Here is a 20,723-nt window from a genome sequence, read left to right on the forward strand (position 1 = left end):
TATGGGCAAACAACATATGTGGAGTTGTTGATATATTTGTACATTACTTAAACTTCTATGTCAATAATGATATATCATGTAACCTCATGCAGAGAAAGGTCAAACTGCATGTTTTCCAACTATCCCTGCTCCACCCACTGCTAATTACCTGGATCAGGTGTGTTCATCCAATCAGAAATAGAAAATACCAATTTACCTTGTCTTCTCCCACTCCACCCTCATCTGGCATTGTATTTCAGGTAATTAGCATGAACATGGGTTGGACACCCCTGGTTTAGAACAATTTAACCACTAACCCATTATAAACTGTATTTCAAATATCACGAGAACTTGACAAATATGGTGTTGATACTTCAGGATCAATTATTGTCATTTTGTAGATCCATGAACCTTTCATCTAGTGCCACTATCAGGTAATATATTTTTGAAATTTGTCCAGTGTTTTATTTTCTATCTGTTCTGCCCCAGTCTTACATTGTGTTTAGTCCACATTAAAGAAAGCATGCTCGTATCCTTACAAAAGATGTTCAACATTCCTACAAACAATATACAACCTGCTGCAATCAAATACACATACGTCCGCCGACATCAAGTCAATATTGGCCAATCACCTGTCAATCAAATGATTTACGCTGGGGTGAAGTTTTGGCATGCAGGGATGTTTGTGGTTCTTTTGGAAAAAGAAATGTGATCATTTTTTGTTTTTATGAGACAATATAAAAGAAAGATTTACAATAAACAAAAAGTGGGTTGCCATGGATTCAGTGAGTTATCCTGTGGCTTTGCATTAGGAAGCTGTTTTAAGGTATTTTTGTTTACATTTCAGCAAATTGAAGCAAGCTTAATGTTGTTTCAAATTGGTTACCATCCCTTCCTGTCAGCGTTAGCTCTGTGTCATAGGATGTGACGAGCCTCTATCAATGAATCACTGATATGAAGGAAACTTAAATCACGTTGAGCCTTTAGAAAATGATATAAGGAGCCTCATCTTTCTGCTACGTCTGTGCAGTTCATGGACGTTTTCTGGTGCCTAGTGAACATCTGGGATAATGAAATGTGAGTAAATCTAAAATGTGCATCATGTTTGTTATGACACAAATTGTGCCAATTGGATTTAAATGTGCCTCCTTTAATTGACTGAAAGCAGTAAAACTACAACTTCTGTTTTTTTTTTTTTTTTAATTTGCAGGAATTACATATATATGAAAATGATGAGGTTGTTATTTGTAAATGGAGGTACACTATGTGAGCCTTTAAGATGTCTTCAGTAGCCTGAACCATGTGAGTTTTGGATATTAGTACATGGTAAGTGGGTACACAGCAATTATCTTATTCAGATGGTTTTTGTTTGGCTTTCAGTTTGACTGATTTGATGTGATGCGTGCATACAGGTGTTTAGTAATATAAGACATGAGTAGCTCTGAGCCAGTCTCATTTTGTCAAATTGAGGACGAAAGGCTGGAGACACCTGGTCTGATGCACGGTTGAAGTACGGTCTCATAAAGGTGCAGGCAAACTGTAGAGGAATGTTCCGTTTATTTCATTATAATCCAGCTGAATGTTTGAATCAGTTTATCTGATGATGTTCTTCATAGACCTGCTTGTGCACAAATGCAATCAAATCTCCACAGTATGTAAATCAACATATATCCACAAGTTGCTCACTGGTCACTGTTTGGACGATGCCTGCTTACGAGCAGTGAAGTGGGATGCAAAATACCAACAGTGGACATGTGTGATGTTCTTGATCACATCCGATATGGTTTGATATCTAAACAAGACAAAACATGCCTGTTGCATTGTGGGAACTGTGGAAATGAGAATGAAATGCATCCTCTCTTAGAGGCCGTGGACAGAGAAGAGATGCTTGGCAGTCAGCCTCACTTCCTGTCTGCTTGATTGTTTTGGGCAGATTCTGTGACTTCTCAGCATTTCAGTTCTGGGGGAACGCGATGACACAAAGAAATAGTGAACCCATGCAGTTTGTTTTCCACAGAGGTCAATCTTCTAAATCCAATGTCACAATTATACTCTCCATGTTGACATATTCCCAGCTTTGCCCATAAAGGCAGACAAAGCTCTGTGCACACAAAGGCCTCCATCTGCTCTGCATCAGAAATTAGTGGACACCAGCCAAAAGGGGAAGGATCGAATACTTTCTGGGGAAGTGTGGAAACATGACAGCAGAAATTTAAAGCATTTGCCATTGATCGAGTGTGTGTGTCTGCCAGACATAGAGAAAACACTCATGGACCATGCTTGTAATGCACAGTGTGCTTATGGTTTGGCAAATTCATTAATACTCAAAAAACATGAATGCTATTCTGGTTTGTTCAACATTTCAGAGACACAGGATCCTGACATCCTGCCACATTTTTCAGATATTCCTTTGGGGAAAATCATGTATCCCCATTCTCAGGGGAATTGCAATACCCAGATTATCAGCGGGTGAATTAAGCCCTCTTGCAGATAGTGATGCAGAACAATGAGGTAAACAACAAAATTATAGGCTTGTGTTGATGTTGTCAGATACAGTAGGATTCAGTGATTTCTATCCAGAGCAAACTTTGCTTAGCTATAATTGATCTGTCCAAATCTCTGCAAACTTGCAGTTAGATTTACAGTGGCATGTTCACTACTTTCCATTCTATGCAATGTGGGATATGGTATTACGCCATTGGTTTAGGTACAATACAGGCTTTTGTCCCCGAGCAAAATTGTGTTGTGTGCTTATCTGGGATAGGTGTAATTGAAATGTTGCCAAGCTCTCCCCTCTTGGGATTGCCTCAGATTCTTATATGCTCCCTTGTTTTTTTTTGTTTTTTTTTTAAATCCAGCTCTGGGCCTTTTGGGCTCCAAGTGTGAAGTTGTTGGAGCTTCCTGAAATTGACTTGGCAGAGGATGGCTGGCTACTGTGACTCTCGGACTATAACTGTCAGTGCCTAAAGTGAGCAGAAGCAAAAAAAAAACTTAGTATTTTTCTTGTCACATTTTCTGGTGGGACAAGCTGACTGAACTGATTTGGAAACATCTCACTGCAATCCCACACATGCATTAAAAATCAAACCAAAAAAAAAAAAAAAACAGAAAAGAAAAAACTCTCTTGGTCATATTATGTGATTTCACAAATTAACATCAATCTCCTTTATAGAAAATGGAATGGATTATTATTGCCATTTCTTCTTTTCTGGAAGAGGGATTGCGTTTTATGAGTAATCATACAGACATTATATTCTTCTTTCACAAGGACTGCAAAGGCTGACACCAACATGCCTCATTAGAGTTCATTGTTGATGTTGTTCTGCTCCTGTGGGTGGCTACAAAGATTGTAATGAGCTGTCCACATCTCACAGTCACCAGCAGCACTTGGCCACCTGTGTGTGGGAGTGCACTTCATGCAAAAATTCAATATCTCTCTGATTTAAATGATCATACCTATTAAAAATTATACATAGATGTGAAAACATGGAGGGTGGGGCGTCTTGTATAAGTTGTTAATAGTTATTGAAAAATATTCCAGGATAAAGGACATACCTATGAGATGTGGGGAATCAATGGAAGCCTCGGTGATGACAAGTTTTATACAATTATTAATTCATCTAGATTTCCTTTTTGAAATCTACAATAACATACTGTAGCTATATGTATTTATAATATCACATAGAGACACACTGAGTAAGCCAGTTGCAGATGCAAGGATTTCAGACATTTATTGTATACCTGTTGGCCATAATAATACTTCCAAAAGAAACCGTGAATAACTATTTAAAATTGCATACCTAGGCCTACAGTGAAAAACGTACAAAAATAAAAATTTGTAAATATGCTGTAATTTAATTTTGCATTTCTGCAGAGCTTCTGTGTAGCAATAGTAAAATAATAATTATGACAACCTTGAACATTTCCATAATAATAATTTGAGCAGTGATCATTGAAGCTTTGGACATTTGCATATGCACCAGGCATTTTTCGTGCATTTTAGTTTTCTATCAAGTTAATGCTTTGTTAAAGTCCTCAGCCTTGTGATGAGTTTGTGCTGAAAAAAAAAAGAATACAATACAAAGAACCAATTTGAACAAAACAATGCACAGAAATTGCCAAAAATTTCCCAAAAGGAACCAGGATTCTAGAGGGTCTTTCCTGAAATATCAAGATTCTCCTCTCCTGACGTCTTCTTCATCATTTTAATGCTTGAGTTCTCAGCCAATGTGCTTTACCTGCTCATTTTTTATCTGACCATGCATGTGAAGACATGGTTTGACGTTTCCTCTCTTAAATATTCTCAGCAGAGGACGGGGAAGTGTGCTGCTGCCTCGTCTGGTTTGCTCTAACCAGAGCACCGTTGAAGGTGCAGGCAGCAATGAATAATTGTAGATTTATACCTTAAGCTCAACTGAGCTGAACTGCTGTCAAAGGTTGATCAAGGATGTCAGCAGCCTGGAGATGAGTTTCAGAAATTTTTTTGTAAATTCATGAGTGAGGAGGAATCACTTATTGCAGATGGCTCAACAAATTCAAATTTGTGTATATGTGTGCGCGTGTGTGTTCAACATGCATCAACATGTGCATCATATCTGTCTGGTGCTTTATGACTTTGGCCATGAGCTGTGACATTTTGATTGTGATAAGGTATGCTGACATATTCAGGGTAGTCAAAGTAACATTGCTTTTGCAGAAAGCCACCTGTCTCCTCCATCATGTATCACAGTGTGTGACAGAATGCATTGAATAAAAATTGAAAGTGGAGCAGAGAGAAGAGAATGTGTCTTCTCTCTGACTTTGACAGCATGTCATTTTCAGCAGCACAGTGCCTTTACTCAACGTGTTTGACCATCTTTGGGGTAGAGAGACAGACTTTGTAAATGTTGATCGTGAAATTAGAATCCAATTGTCAGCTGCTGTTGTAAACATTTTATTTTCCCAATCCACACGACCACCCACCCACCAGCCCTGTGTGGATTTGATGTATGTGGCGTTCTCTACAGGGCTGCTGTGTGCTCGTAAACATGCCTCAGTTTGTCATGCTGCTGTAGTTCAAAAGAAGACTGGAAAGTGTGGCCATAAATCTTTGATTGTTTTGCTGAAAAGTCGACCTTGGCTGTCATTAGTGTGAGTTGCACGTTGCCTCGTGCTCGCCGGAATTGACCTCCTCAAATATTCTCTCTCTGTAGTAATTAGTCCTGTATCAAGTAGTCAATTAGTCATTTGACAAAATTAATTGACAATGACTTTTATAATTGACAAACATTTGCTGCTTCTTCCTTTTTAATTGTGACAACCTGTTTTAAATCAAAAGGTAAATTAAATACATTTGGTTTGGGTGTATTTGTCAGACTAAGCAATTTCAAAGTGTCACATTCATTGTGGAATATTGTGACAGGTTCAAATTTTACATATACCGATTAATGCCATTAACGTTGAATTTAACCCCTTTTATTTTCTCCTAATCAACTTTAAATTTAGAAAAAAAAAATTTTATTCCTGTCTGACAGAACGAGTATATAATTTTTATCAGTTTGGTCAGACCATTTACTGAAACGATTTTATGCCGAGAGTAATATTCAAACGCCAGACAGGTTTTTGAGACTGCACCCTTTATCGTTTGGAAATATTCTAGATGTTTTGTCCATCATTTAAACCTTATTGCCTCAAAATTCTTTCTGACGTATTTGTTTCTTTTAAAAATCTGGCCCTCATTTGCTGCCCACCCTGCTGGCTTGCTTTTAACCTTGTATACTGTTGTCAGTATTGATCAGACATTTCTATCTTACCACCCACTGGCTCTGACCAAAGAGCTTAATGGAGACCTCTGAACAAAGTAGCAAAGACATTTCTGAACTCCATATTTTGTTGATACAGCCTCTAACTAAACAAACAACCAACAGAATAGACATTATTACTAGGACTATCTCTATGAGGAAAAAGGATTAGATAATGTTTGAATTTGAGTTTTTGTGTCTTGGTAATAAATGTAGCCTAATGATGGCCCTCTTTTCCAAAAGAGGGATTATTCTGAACAGTTGGAAAAGACTGAGCGGAGAATGTGGTGAAGCAACTGTCTCACATTGCACAAGTCTGATATAGAAAAATCCCACTAGGAATCCCACTAGCGAGGAAACAAACTTTGGACTCTTTCAGTTACATGGCAGTAGAAGAAGGTAGCACAGATTGGCTGTCATGAATGCTTGTGTATGTATCTATGTATGTGTGTGTGTGTGTGTGTGTGTGTGTGTTTTATGTCGTGTTCATTTTTCCTAACCCAGTTCTCTTTTGCCTCCTTTGCAGCGGTCCAGTCTCTCAACAGCCTGAACGACCAGATTGCTCAGTTTATGGTGACCAGACCTTGTAGCCTGGCTGATGAGGAGGAGACATTCATGCCAGGAGAGAGGGACACCTTGAGAAAGTCCATGACCCTGATGAGACACCTGCTCATGGATGCTCAGGTCAGTCTCCACCTCCTCAGCAAAGTCCAAAGTTATTCAGTGTCTGCAAGATTATTTCTGAAAAGGCACCTATAAACAAATGCTCAGTGCTGAGGAAAGATATTCATGTAATGAAAGTAGGATAGAAACATCAGAAGGTTTCTAGGTGCACACAGTGGGACAAGTCCTTAAGTATTAAAGTACATGAGGACATTTCCAGAATTAATATGTATCTTAGTTTTGTGCAGTTTTAACTTTTTTTTTTTTGTTATAAGCATGTTTTCTAAAACAAACAGAATAAATTCAATTTATTTGTATAGTGCCAAATCACATTAAAATCATCTTTACATAGAAAGCCAGCACTTGGAGAAAGTAGAGAGGAAAAACTCCCTTTAATGGAAGAATCCTCCAGCTCAGTTCGAGCAGCCATCTGCCCCAACCAGTTGGGGTGAAAATACAATCTGCTACTATAATACTGCATTTCTTGTCCCAGTGGCAGTGTTCATCCTGTAAGTGGAATCACACCTTTGCCCTTGTTTAAAGTACAACCAATCCATCTATCTGTTATCTGTCCTTTATCCCTCCACGGACATGGGAGGGAGGGCAGGGGGACTGTGGGAGGAAACTGAAGTACCTGGAGAAAACTGAGAGAACATGCAAACTCCACACAGAAAAGCCCCAGGTTAAAATGGGACAGTGTAAACCACAGTACAGCAGTGGAAAACTTCTTTTTTTTGTAATAATTCATAGAGGAGAATGTATGTTTCTGTGAAATGATGTTGGACACATTTTCTTTAAATTTACTTTTGCGCTCTCTTAAGTCTTTAGGGTAAATCAAAAATCTTTCTTTAAGCATTTTTTGCTTTATGCAGGCTTGTGAAAACAATTTAATCACTTTTTTCCTCCTCTCAGTGACAATTCATTCTGTTACTGTTGCAGCATTTATGCCTTTATATACATATATTCCTTTTACATTCTGATGAATGTTAGATGAATCTTGACGCGTTGATGCATTTGGGTCTTCCATTTACCTCCACTGTAGACATGCATGATGGATATGGAGTCCCCTGCCGTTCTCCTGGAGATATTTTCTCCAACGCAGTGTCATTGATTAAAGGGAAGGTAATTCAGCAAAAGGCCATTGCTTTCACCTCAGCTCACTGGTATGCAAGCTGGAGTGAACGATTGTTAGCCTGCAGTCAGTTTTTTCTGTTACTCAAGAATATAGCATTGGGGGGTGATGGATGAGTGGGAACCTCCGGCGTGGATGGAGTGCCGATTATCTCCCCAAGAAGTTTTACTGGGTGGGGGGGGGGTTTGCCAGTAGTTCAATGTTAAGTGAAGCGTTCAGACACCAGGCAGCATGACTGATTTCTCTGCCTGATGGCCTTGTTGTGTCAGATGCTACACCTACATGCTTTACATGTTTTCCACATTTTTTTTTCTTCGAAGGAGTGTCAAATGGATGCCTGTGTCAGCTGGGAGCTTGCTGCTGTATTCTGTCAGAGGACAAAACAGTTCACCAGGGGATACTGACATGTGACTGACAATTGTATGTTGATACGTTTGTTTACTCCAAGGCTACAACCGGTTTCAAAAGAGAGTCTTTGTATCTCAAATGTCGGCATGTGCCAAATACTACATAATAATTCAAAGCAGGTTTTGAATTTCTAGTGTAATCACACTGGCATGGGGACAAAATGAGCCGAACACTTAAAGCGTGTTTGACACAGTCTTCCAAAATACAGTACACAAAGAAAATGAAGGATGCCTGGAGCTGAAGGAATTGTGAAAGGTGGTGACACAGCTTCAGTAAACAACAACAGAACCAGCAAATCTTAAGAAAAAAATGCTTTATTGTCTATTTCTGAAGTTTAATTTTCAGTGACGTTCAAACAAAAAAGGGAAAAGAACTGTCTCGCTTACACTTCTTAGCTAATTGGCTTGAACTAATTGACTACTCAGCTAATTATTTGCAAGAGAAAAGGAATATTTTTCTGTAACACTGCTCTACAACCACAAATAAACTGGTTGTTTTTGTAGTTCAAGAAATTCATCAGTGTGGTGTCTCCTTGCTAGAGATGATCTGGCTATTGAAAAAACAGTCACTAGACTTTCATGCAGATCAAATCAATATTTAGAGTGGAACACTTTATCACTGCTGAATCAGGACCTCCTGTATTGCCACTTCTACCTAACTACTCCTAAATTGTGGAAAAATATGGCATGCACTTGAGACTGAAAAAAAAGTTAGCAGTTTTAGTAAATGCCCCAAGACAACTTGTCAAAGCATCAGACTTTGACCAGACATTGCTATTTGTTTCCTGTTCCCAACTGCTGTGACCACAATAATTCTATAACATTAAGCAAATGCTTATTATTGTAAGCCAAACCACACTGTTGCCTTAACTTTAGCTAAGTATTTATTAGAAATAAAAGTATGATAGTTTCCTAAGCCAAATCCAATCTTAACCATAGAATTGTCCCATCATAAGGCAACTTATTTCTCAAATGTGATTTGCAAAAAACAAAATGACATAGAACACGGAACACGGAAATTGCAGAACTTGTTTCTGCTGTCTATGCTGATTATGCTGATTAGAGATCTTTTGAGTTTTTGAGTTTTATTTGCATTCAATAACCAGATATGATGTTAGATATGGATTTGGTACTGGAACTCCGTATCCAGCAAGTCTATTTATTTAATTCACCTTATCAAAGCATAAGGATTGAGCTTTCACACAGTCTGTCACTGCTCAGGCAATAAACATACAAATTATCAATCTGATTATTTTTGTTCTCTGAGTCTCAGGGGTCAGAGTCAGGCGTGATCCCATCATGGATAGCAGTGCTTCCACTGTCAGAAGGAATATGAAATTAGTCCTGCCCTCCTTCTCTTGTACACGCAATGTTTGATGTCCTATTTCAAAGTGATTGCTATTCTTTCTGTGCTTCAGGCCAGGCAAGTTACCGAGATGCTCTCACGTTCAGGTTTGCTGCTGAATTAGAATAAAGAAATCTCCAAGACATCCTGTCAGTTAAGGAACCTGTGTGTGTGTTTTTTTTTTAAAAAATGATACTATTTACATCTTTTGAAAACATTTCCTGACACCAAATGATTTAGTTTTTCAGTGGAATAGTAAAAGAGTAAAAACATCATCTGATGAATTCAGCATTAAAATTTTGAGTCCTTGGCCAGTAAAAGGCAGAAAATTAATTTAGAAGGGATTTGAATAGTTTCCTTTTGAATGCTGTCCCAGAATTGATTGCCTCATTTGTCATTTGCACAGATGAATTATTTATGTCCCTGTTGCTGTGCTGGGGGGACTAATCAAATGCATTTCAGTGGGTGTGGAGGCTGTGAATTGATGTAGTGGAACGTTGCACTGCATTAGCTACTTTGGTCGAGGAGTCAGCGGGGCTACAATAGTGACCTGATGATGGCGTGACGGAGGAAACGTTGCTCACCATAACGCTTTAAAAATGAAGTCTATTCATTTAAAGTTGGGTCCATTCAGAGCAAATCCTCAGCTGTATTGGTCAGTAATGACAAACAGAGCATTTAGGAGCACAGCTGATCTGTGTAAATTAGAAGTACCTTTACCAGAGGCCCATTATAGATTTTTTTACAGCCAAATTGGATAACTGATCCATTTTTTGGACAGGATGTTATTTCAGATCAGATAATCTGAAGATATTATAGTCAGCAAGGCTATAATTATTAAAGTTTAACCTTGATCCACTTAAGGTGATAATTTAAAAGCCCTTAATAGATTTGGACTACTACATAAAAAATACACACCAACTTGTATCAGCACATTTGTCTCATTATAATATTGATTGGAAGTTTGGGAATGGGAAACTCTGCATACTCTGTAAACCTCTTTCAAATTTGTTTTTGGCCATGCTAGTAGAATGATAAAAGCTCTCTCAGCTCTTAAGCATTTTGCGAATATAAAACCGCTAGGGCTTAAAAATTCATGATACAAAGAGCACCAAATTGGCTGCTGAGTGGCTGTATCCTCGCTGACATGCTAATGTTTACTGTGGTCATAGTATATCCTCTAAACAGCATGCTAATATTATCACTGTGAGGCTCTGAGCATTAACATTTAGTTCAAAGCACCAAGGTGCCTAAGAAGAGCCTCAGAGGCACTAGCATGCTTGTTGTAGACTCTTGGAGACTTCCATTTTCACAGTTTAAGTGAAGTGTAAACCTACTTTGTTAATTTATATGAATATTTTTTAATTTAAATGTCACACTTTATACTCAGCATTACAGTGTGCATTTCATCTGACGGTTTATTTATTTTTTATTTTCCTTTTTGTTTACAGCTCTTCAGTCTCAGAGAGTCATTATCTTTTCCCTAAGTTTAAAATAGAGCCTAGGATAAATGAAACTGAAAAGTTTCATGTGAGCCAGAAATCACAGCTGATTGTGGCAGAGCAGTAAGCTGCCACTTTAGTCATTTTAATTACAATGTTGGCAGATCTACCTTAATTCATTATTGACTAGATAAGACTTAGACGGATGATATGAGCCAAAAGTAAAATAGATTGGGAGGCTAGATTAATGATGCAGTGAGGGCTGTGTCGTCCTGCAGTTGTTATTGAGAAAATGGATCAGTTCTGATCTAGTACATAATGAGCTAATAAACTGTTTGACACATACAGACGAAGAGATATAGTCAGGGAAAAAGAAGAAAAAAAGTGCACCAGGGATTGCAGCAAAAGTTTATCCGCATCCTAAAATCGATCCATGATTTCTATTATTTCTATTCAACCATTTTGAGTCTCAGTGCTTGAAGGAAATGTAGGTTATCATTTGAGATCCTCTCTATGCCAGTATGTCTTTGTTCTGTAAGTATCTTTGGGTGTTTGAACAATGTTATTACATGAATCTGTCAGAGGAAGCCAGAGCTTTCATCTCCTGTCTCATTTTGAGTCCCCCCCCCCTTTATCCTATTGTTGAAATCAGTCCACCCATAATCCTTTGCATCTATTTCTATGTGAAATCCTTTGTGTTCCATTGCAGGGTGAAATGGGCTGGACTTTAAAGAGCCGGGGTTGCTGTTTTTTAACAACTGCAGTTTCAGCCAAGATTCGCCTCTCACCCGTTTCCACATTTCCACCCCACTCAGAAACACCACGGGAGCAAAAAAGATTAATGAGTACACATCAGAATGACCATGTTGGAGCTGACTGCAGAGCATGCTTTAAAACATGCCTGTCACCTCTGATGATTAGGCATACCTGAGTGCAGGCATAAAGTGACAGCGTAGATTTATGTATATTTCCCGATAGGGCATGAGAGATTACATATCTTTCTAAATCCCATGAGGCAAATACATTCATTTTTGTGTCACATTATTTTACATACATGGTAATCTCTCAACCAATCAAACAAATGCTGTATTTGTATATTAAGTATCGTTCAGTGGATCAAACTTCCACTGTGGCTATTACAGGATGACAATATGGCCTCCATCAGTTGAAATGATGCATGCCAGATTGTGAGACTTCATCTTCTTTCAGCCTCTCCAGAAGCCATCTGTTGATGTGCTTCAGGATGTTTAAGTGTGGCATGTTTGGAACGCACATGTTTCTATGGAAACCCGGAGCACTGTCACAAAGCTGATCCGGATCAGTACATGCATCTTTCTGCAGATCAAAGGTGCTCACCTCAATTTCAGAGGGAGTGTGGGTGTTATGAAAGGGCTCCTTTCCCTGTCAGTCACCTCTTGAGTGACAGAAAATGTTTTTACTCTTTTCTTCCCTTTGTTGTGTGGTTGCTGTGTCTGCCTGATGTGAGTACGTGTCCAGGATCGGCTCGCTTAGGCAGGAGTCTGAGAGATGCGTAGAGGCGGCTACATATCCATCTATGACTGTCCCTGCTAACCACAGGAAACTTAAGGTCCCTGGAAAGATTTTCAGTGCCAGTATGTGAGCCCACTTCCTATTGTGTTTTGACTCATTCAGAGAAAAGAAAGAAACTGAGCTATCACTTCATTATTTGGCATTCAGCCTTAGGTGAGGTTCCTTATGGTGTTGCTGCTGGAGTTGCCTCCACAGCGTCGAAAACCTGAATAATTCATGACAAAACATCATCTTGCACATCATCTTCTGTATTTGGCACACACGAGTGGGAACATTAATGTGACGTGGAGCAACATTGGTATGCCTCCAGTTTCCCTCATCTTAACTTTTTCCATGTCAGCTCAGCCTAAATACAGTTATTTGTCCCTCTCATCTTGTTTACTTTAAACCTTCTTGCACAACGTCTCATCAAAGGCAGAATGTCTGCAGAGGCGAGAAGAGCGTGGAATCAAAGATAGGATAGTTATTATCAAAGCCACTGGGTTCCCTGTTGACCTTAGACGAGATTTAAATGCTCCCTGCCTCCACAGCTTGTGGGGTGGTGCAGGAAATATAAATGACTCTCCTTTCTATCTGATTCTATGCCAAAAGCAATCGCTCCTAGGAGTTGGGCCAGGTGGGCATATGGCCCCGAGCTGCTTCACACACCTCAGATTTTTTTTCAACCAACACACACATGGAAGTTTTTTTTTTTTTTTTGACTACTGCATCTTCAGTTTGGCCACTGACAATCTAACTAGTTTAGTGCTCTGTTAGTTTCTGTTCAAATCAATCAATATTTTTTTAGGTGATAATTCTGTATTAAATCTTCTTTTAGATTGTATCTTGCCAGATTATTTTTTTCATATAAATATAATTATTTATAATTTCCTTCTTTTAGTTTTTCCATTTCACATGAAATCATGTTGTTCTATTGAATGTTTACATTTGTCTTCACTATCTAAACTGCATTTTACTGTATGTTATAGCAAGAGCACAACACATCATAAACCCAGTAATTCAACATATAGCAGAGCATAATATTCCACAAAAATCTATAAGATCATGCTGCATGAAACATCATATAAAGCTTATTCCCTTTGATGATCATATAAATCATAAATTGTTTCTGGTCATCTGCCTCACAAGCTTGTAATCTGGTTTGTCAAACATAGAAGTTATCCGGCTGCAATCCCACCAGGCTCCGGCGGTGCCGGTTGTTGTAGACCACCAATCTTTGGTACCGGAGGTCAGGATTAGTCCTTTTACTTGTCCATTACACCTGTTTCACCAGACAGCGATTCACTGTTCTGCTCCTCTGTGGAGAGTATGCCACCAGGTGGTCATCCCACAATCAGCTCAGTTCTCCTTAAGAATAAGTCAAATTGCTGAAATCAGATTATATAATACTTTAATAATGATTAGTTAATGCTTTTTATTGATTTATTTTGATCTGGAAATTTTGTGAATTTTAATGCTCTCTGAGTAGTCATTTCTATATGGCTGCTAAATCCCAAAAATGATTTTCTATCTTGAGAGTTTTGCTCATTATTTTAGTACCTTTTGACATTTTTCTATATGATATGCTAGAGTGGCACACAAAGAAAGACCAAATCGTTCAACAAATTGAAGCTTTAAAAAAAAAAAAAATTAAGAAGAACATGATGAAAAAGTAATTTTTCCTTTTACTGTGACTTCAACAAGTTCACTGATCCAATATAGCTGAGTTATGAGAACACCCATGGACGAATGGATGGTTTATGAGACAATGGGTCTCTGGGCACAGACAGGTAAAAGGCTCCCTACCCCTCCTACTTGCAGTAGCAGACCTCTATACTGTGGTTGGTTCATGTCTCTGGTTGTTTTCTGCGACTTTGCTGCCATTTCACATATCTTCATAGCCTCCCATTTTGGGGAATTTTTGTTGAATCTTTGTTTTTTTTTTTCTTGTTTTTTGAATCTTCCTAGTAACTTCATTGACTTTCTGAAAAGAAATATAAGTTACTTTAAATGGAGGTGCTGGACGAAGGGCCACTGACCTGAGGGCCACCACATCTGTGCCCAGTAGGCCCATCTAGTAATCCAATCATACTTACACTAGTATATGTGCTAGTAGCCTGATCCGATTCTTTGTCAAAGTTATTGTTGTTTTTGGCACCGAAAATCCTTCAGAATAATAAATTGAATTACCTAGAGTTTTCGAACGGTAAATAATTTGTCATAGTTGTGGAGAGTCTTCTGCAGACCTGAAATAGTGTCCCACAGGGGAAGGGGGTCTGCTGTATTTTAACAGGTTAATGCTTAAATCTCATGCTCTGGATGCATGTTACTGTATATATCACGGTTCACTCAGCCCATGAATCTCAGTCATCCTGGGGGACTGGACCCACAACATGATAGATTCATAAAGAGGCCTTCAAACATTATAATGAAAAGCTTTTCTGAGGAAGCATGGTGATATGGAAATGCAGGAAAAAGGATTAGAAATGTCACAAACAAACCCCATTTTCAGTGTGACTTTATTGGCCTGTTTTTAAAATAGAGGCCGTTAGTTTGATTGTGCTGTGTACACCTTTTTGCGTAATGAATCATGTTCTTAATGTGCTATTTTGTTCTTTCCCAGACTTATTAGTATTCATGAGTATGATTACGACTGCTCTCCTCGGTTCCTGCTCTGAATCCTCTTATGCTGTCCTATGTTTCTTCATGTATAAATTTTGTTAGTGTGTGGCTCTGGCTGGTTGCTGTGCTCAGCTCTGCCTGAATGCTCCACTTATTGCAGTATGGCTGCTTCAGTAAGAATGTGTTTCCAGGGATCTCAGCTGAAAGCCTATCAGCATGCATAATCATGCATCGTCTAATGCTGCTGCTGCCAGATTACTGAATCTTAAATTTTTTTTTTTTTTTACAATTCCCCAGAGAGCCATTCTGCTCTGTCATGAATCCTTGTGATTTTTTTTTTTTTTGGTGAACAGATGGTATTTTAATGAACTCCACAGAAGATACTTTAATGTGATGCTTGTCCTCTTGCAACCCTGATGTAAACTGCCAGACAGGTGCTTTTGAAATAGCTATAATTGTTATTCTTCAGAGGCAAGGTGAGGCTCAATATTTCTGTTATGAATTGTAAATCACAGTCATGTTTGAAGTCTAAAGTCACTTAATTTTAACAATTAAAGATGAATTAAAAGTGTTATAAACAATGTTAGGTTTATTACAAAAATATGTCCTTATCGTGTTGACAGCAAACAATGATAGTCATAAAAATTGTATGCAAATGACTATATTTCTGAGCTCCCAGGATGCAACCAAATGTACTGTATAATTCGTCACTATTTCTATTTTATGTTATAAATTTAAAGGATGATGCCAGTGAGCCTCTGTTTTATTATTTTCCATAACCTCTATACAATCATTAAAACCAACAATGGATTTTGCGTACACACTCAGACTGTGAATCCAGATCCTGGTTTAGCGTATTTGTCTGTGCCGTAGATCTCTGTTGTTGTCCAAGAGCTCTTAAAAACACACCCATAAGCCATACTGCTGCACTGGGGGACAGTGTTTTTTGTATTTATATTTATCCCTCACAAAAAACAGGAGTTGTGTCTTAATAGTGAAGATAACACATGTGAGTTGGCATTATAAGTGAATACCCATTTAAATAGCATTAAAATTTGTGCTTTACTTTATAGGTCATAATGTAGAAAATGCTTGAGCAGGTTAATATGCTGATATTACCAGCGGGCATAGCTGCAAGCTCATCGTTTTATCATTTTGCTTTTGTTTTCCTGCAAAATCTGATTTTTGTAACCTGATTAAGTTTTAGGCATTTTTCATGGCATCATTTTGACTGCAGATTACAGGTGATTGCAACCCCCCCCCCCCCCCCCCCCCACAAAAAAAACAAAAAAAACAAAAAACAAACCTAAAACCTTGCTGTACACTACCTACTCAGCACCAGGCAGCAGAGAGAGTAGAGCATTTAGCAACTAAAGAACCAGATATTCCTTCAGTAAGCTAGCTGGTACAGACCAAAAACAGAACCAAAAGAGATTTAGTATTGGATTTGGCAAATAGGACTCCAAATGAATGCTGATTATGCTGTTTGTAACTGCTAAATGTGTAAAGAGGCAGCTGTACACCTACCATTACTACAGTCTCCACTGCATGGGAAGGTAATGCTTGATCTGAAAAAAACATTGCTAGTAACAGTGCCGATTATGTAAAGGATATAAAAAAATATATACACTATAGTATAAGTTTAAAGGATATTTATAATGAAGCAGAGAAAGGTTAGATTTTTATGGAAGTAACAGGAAGCAACAATAAGATGACAGAACCTCAACAACCGTTAGAATTCTCAGAATAATGTTTAACATGTAATAAGCGATTTTGAACAACATAGTGCACTGTAGGCGAATGCATGTTCCATCACCTTATTTAGATCTAGTTAGGAGTTAAGGGACTTAGGGTTAAAGGGTGGTGAACATTTTGTATATTTCTCCAAAGTGATGCGGAGGGTGCGCTAACTGTGTAGATATGTATTTAAGTGTAAGAGCTCTTCACTGTTCTCTCAAGCCTTCCTGCCTCATCTGTGGTTTATGTTTAGATGTCTCTTCAGGGAGTAGCAGAATGACCATTATGCTTTCAAAGGCTTCTGTAATGAAAGATGTTTTAGGTCTTGAAGAATTGCTTTCCAATGTAATTATTATACTCAGTAAACAAACTACCTTTGAGTATGGCTTTAGGCTCCGGTGATCAACAAATACACTTTGTCATCCTCTTTCTTGCTTCAATCCTTCTTTACTTCATCTGGCTATTTTTTGCATTTGTCTCCATTTTCTTCTCCTTTTCTTGATAGAATGACATGCTAATAGCAGGGCAGCAGAAATATTTCTTTGAAATGTGGACACATAGAGCACTCAGAATTAGGTTCAGATATATATTGTGGCTAGAAACATTTACATTTAGGATCACACTGTGTCATGTTTTGCAAGGAAACTGCTTGGGTACATATTCTGCAGCACACTCATTTGTTTGGCAATCCTGTAAAATGATACAATGGTAATTAGTTTGCCCACATGCAAAATTTCTAGAAACCAAATGGAACATTACATTGTTTTGCTTTCCATGGATCTTAGTATTAATGCCCTGTTATAATCCCTTACAAGAGCTCAACTCCCTGAGCCAGACGAGTTTTGGATTCAGACAAACTAATTTAGCATGCAGATTAATGCAATTCCCAGCTCCTGCAGGAGCCAGCTTATTAAAACACATTTAAATCACATACATTTACAATTAGAATAAGTTGGAGCCATTAAATAAAAGACATATTACAAAAGTAGCTCATCAGCACAGTTTATCTCTCTAAACAAATTTGCATATGTGCTTCACCCTTTTGCATAGAAGAAATATATTTGAAGTAGTCACACCCTCTGACTGTAGTATAAACCTTTTAGATATTTAGTCCTTTCCTTCAGTTATATTCATGGATGAGTCAGCCATATTGCCCCAATTAAAATAATCAAACTCCTGCTGTCAGGTTGGCAGTTCTTTGGCAGTGTTGTGGCTTACATGTAATTGCTTTTGCATTTTAATGTTTGCGCTATCTGTGTGTGTGCATTTGTCTGAGTGCAGATGTGTGTGTTGCATATATGTTCATGAAAAAGCTTTCCATGCAGAACAGTTTGCTAAGCTTGGAATGCTGAGAGAACTTGTGCTGGTCATCAGTGTTCCTTTTACTGACTTTCTACTGCACGCTTGAATGTCTTTCAATTTAGTCTTTCTGATAACATGGCTCTCTTGCAGAGATAAATGTTGAAATATAATAAATGACTTTGCAACTTCACATGTTTTGGCTCTAACCTCGTCTCTCTCAGGCTTCCTTCGTGCTCGTCCATTTCTCTGCCTTATTTATCTTTCTCTCTGCTTCCCTCGTTACTCATTTTTCAACACGTTTTTACAAGTTTCAGATCTTGTAGTATTAGCTTTAGCAAATAAAGTAACTCCCAGTACATAGTGACTTATAGTTCTTAGGAACACTCGAATTCTCTTAATGTCACTATAATGTTATTTTATGTAAACAATGAAACCAGAATTTTACTGTTTTTAAAATATGTTTTTGTTTTGTGCAAAATAATAGACCTTAAAGAACGAGTAATTAGAAATAGTTGCTTGGAATATGTGTTTTTTGATAAGATGATGACTGGGTATGTCATTTGGATGTGAATTAGTAGAAACAGGCTGTAGTGTATTGACGTGCATACAAAGTAGCTGTGTGAGGACAGCGATAAAGCTGTGATGGAGTGATCATCCTTTCTAGTGCTGCTATTCAGTGGAACTGTCCTCTAGAGTGGAAACAGATGATAGTGAGATGAGTCTCTTAATCAATAGGCTCTGCAGATGTGCCTTTACACACACCAACAAGGCGGATAAGCGCCTTATCAATATACTGTACCGAAACAGCTCTCCGTCAGATATGGATTAATCTGTCCACAGTACTGCACAGCTCTTTTTTCTTACTAAACCTGTCAGTTGTTTTCCTGCAGTGCTCCAGTAAACCTGACTGTGGTCTTATTTAGTGCAGAATTCCTGTTTGGTCTCAGCTAAAATGCAAAGTGTTTTCACTGCAGACTACAGTGGCATCTGTTACTATAGGCTGGTCATTAGCTCTGCCAAGAAGCAAGTAAGTGTATTTCCCAAAATGTTGATCTCCTAAAAGCTCCCAAAGTCTCTGCTGTTCCCCAAAAAAACAGTTGTCCAACTCCTTCATCTTTCTAGCCAAGCCTTGCTTGGTTGTCTTCTAGAGGTGTACTGTGACCTGTGCTCAGCGGCCTGCTATGATTAGCCAATAAATAACTAAACGTATATCATAAATCAACAGAGAGAGTTCTGTCAGGGTAATTTCCACCGTAGTTGCCCTCTGAAGATCACTCTGCTGCTCAGATTGAAGAACAGGAGAGAGATGGATAAAGGAAGGGTTGGCAAAAAGTGATCTTCTCCATGTGTTGTAGGAAATGTTTTACTCTCGTAGCATTACTCAGAGATATTTAACAGTCTTTTAAGTCTTTTTTTCTAAGATCAAGACACTCTCATTATGTTGATGGTTATAAACCTCAGCTGTTTTTTTTTTCCATCTCCCCACAAAATATAGACACATCTCTTTCTCTCAACATCACTGGGTGGGTGTACTTTCTACAGAAGGGAGCAGAGAACAATGACAGGGGTGAGGAACTCAATTAGGCAGTCGCGAAGTAGCCGAGTGTGTAATGCTACATGAAAAACATGCACCTTTTGTATTCATGCTGGCACCGTTTGTGATCTCACCTTGATCTGTAAGCTATTAGAGATGACTGCTGCACTCAGCTCTGCATGTATGTTTAAGTCTGAAGACAAAAATATTAGCGGGGCAGAGTGGGATTATAAAGTCAGAATGTGCTGAGGCCTAGCATGGATTCTGGGTACCACTGGGAGAAGAAGCAATGAAAGAAAACAGCCAGCAGGGAGCAGAACTGAGATCGAGGGGAAATGAGGCAGGAAGCAAAATAGGTCTCAGTGGAGAGGAAAAATGTGTAAAAGTGTAGGAATGAAATTATTTTCAGTGTGACTCTCCATCATCAGACATATTTCCCATCCCCTAGGTCTTAAAGTTCATCATAGCAAACCCTAACTCCCTCATCTCTGCATCCCCTCACCTTTCGATTCCCACAGAGTCCTGCAGACAAGACTTTATCTTGATAATCGCCAAGGCCTCTGGCACCGCATTTCATCCACAACCCTGTCAGCTGCTATCTCTAAGTGGAGAGGCTGTCCAACTGTTTATTATTACCAGACTATCAGAGATGGGAGGAGGACATGTCTGCAAGGTGTTGGAGTGGAACTTGGGAAGGATTTTGAGTGAGTTTGACAGCAGATAATAGGTGCTTCTCTCCAGGTCTTATCTTGGCCTTATAGACCAGCTTCAAGGATCAGACCCCTCTGCTGAGTTTAAGCCACAGAGGAGTAAAGACGCTGCTGGCTTTTACTGTTCAGCGACCTGTTGATAGCATCCTGCTGATGGTTTGAATGAGCGAGCAAAGTCAGCGATTACAGACCACAGTGCGTAGAGCGATATCAGAAGCCAACTGCACTAGAGACAGGTGTATTTGATAGCTCAGCTTGAAAAGATTTCCTGTGATAAAGTACCTGTTTCAGATCCAACTGAATACTTTTTTATTTCACTTTCTTTGACTACATTATAGAATTATATAGGAGCACAAAATACCACTATAGCACATTTGTATCTAAGAATGAGATTTGTGCTACATCCATTACTAATGGCAAAATGCCATTAGGAAAATGGCAAAATGCCATTAGTAATGGATGTAGCTTCCTATTCCCCTTACTCGAAACTTTTGAATTATCCCATTCTGTCTGTCCTTTTTATTAAACTTGCACTAAAAA

The 20,723-nt window shown here is 38.5% G+C and overlaps 1 protein-coding gene across 3 annotated transcripts in view; it reads left to right on the top strand.

The window, feature by feature from the left end:
* The window catches only part of kaznb (kazrin, periplakin interacting protein b), an 89,812-nt gene that overhangs the window by 13,488 nt on the left and 55,601 nt on the right, over positions 1–20,723 (top strand). For all 3 annotated transcript variants that reach the window (XM_026306179.2, XM_026306180.2, XM_026306178.1), the window contains exon 3: positions 6,286–6,443. In XM_026306179.2, the coding sequence (XP_026161964.1) occupies positions 6,286–6,443 (158 nt within the window). The remainder of the gene's footprint in view (positions 1–6,285; positions 6,444–20,723) is intronic.

This window comes from Mastacembelus armatus, chromosome 5, assembly GCF_900324485.2.
Source record: "Mastacembelus armatus chromosome 5, fMasArm1.2, whole genome shotgun sequence".
Classification (NCBI taxonomy): Eukaryota; Metazoa; Chordata; class Actinopteri; order Synbranchiformes; family Mastacembelidae; genus Mastacembelus; species Mastacembelus armatus.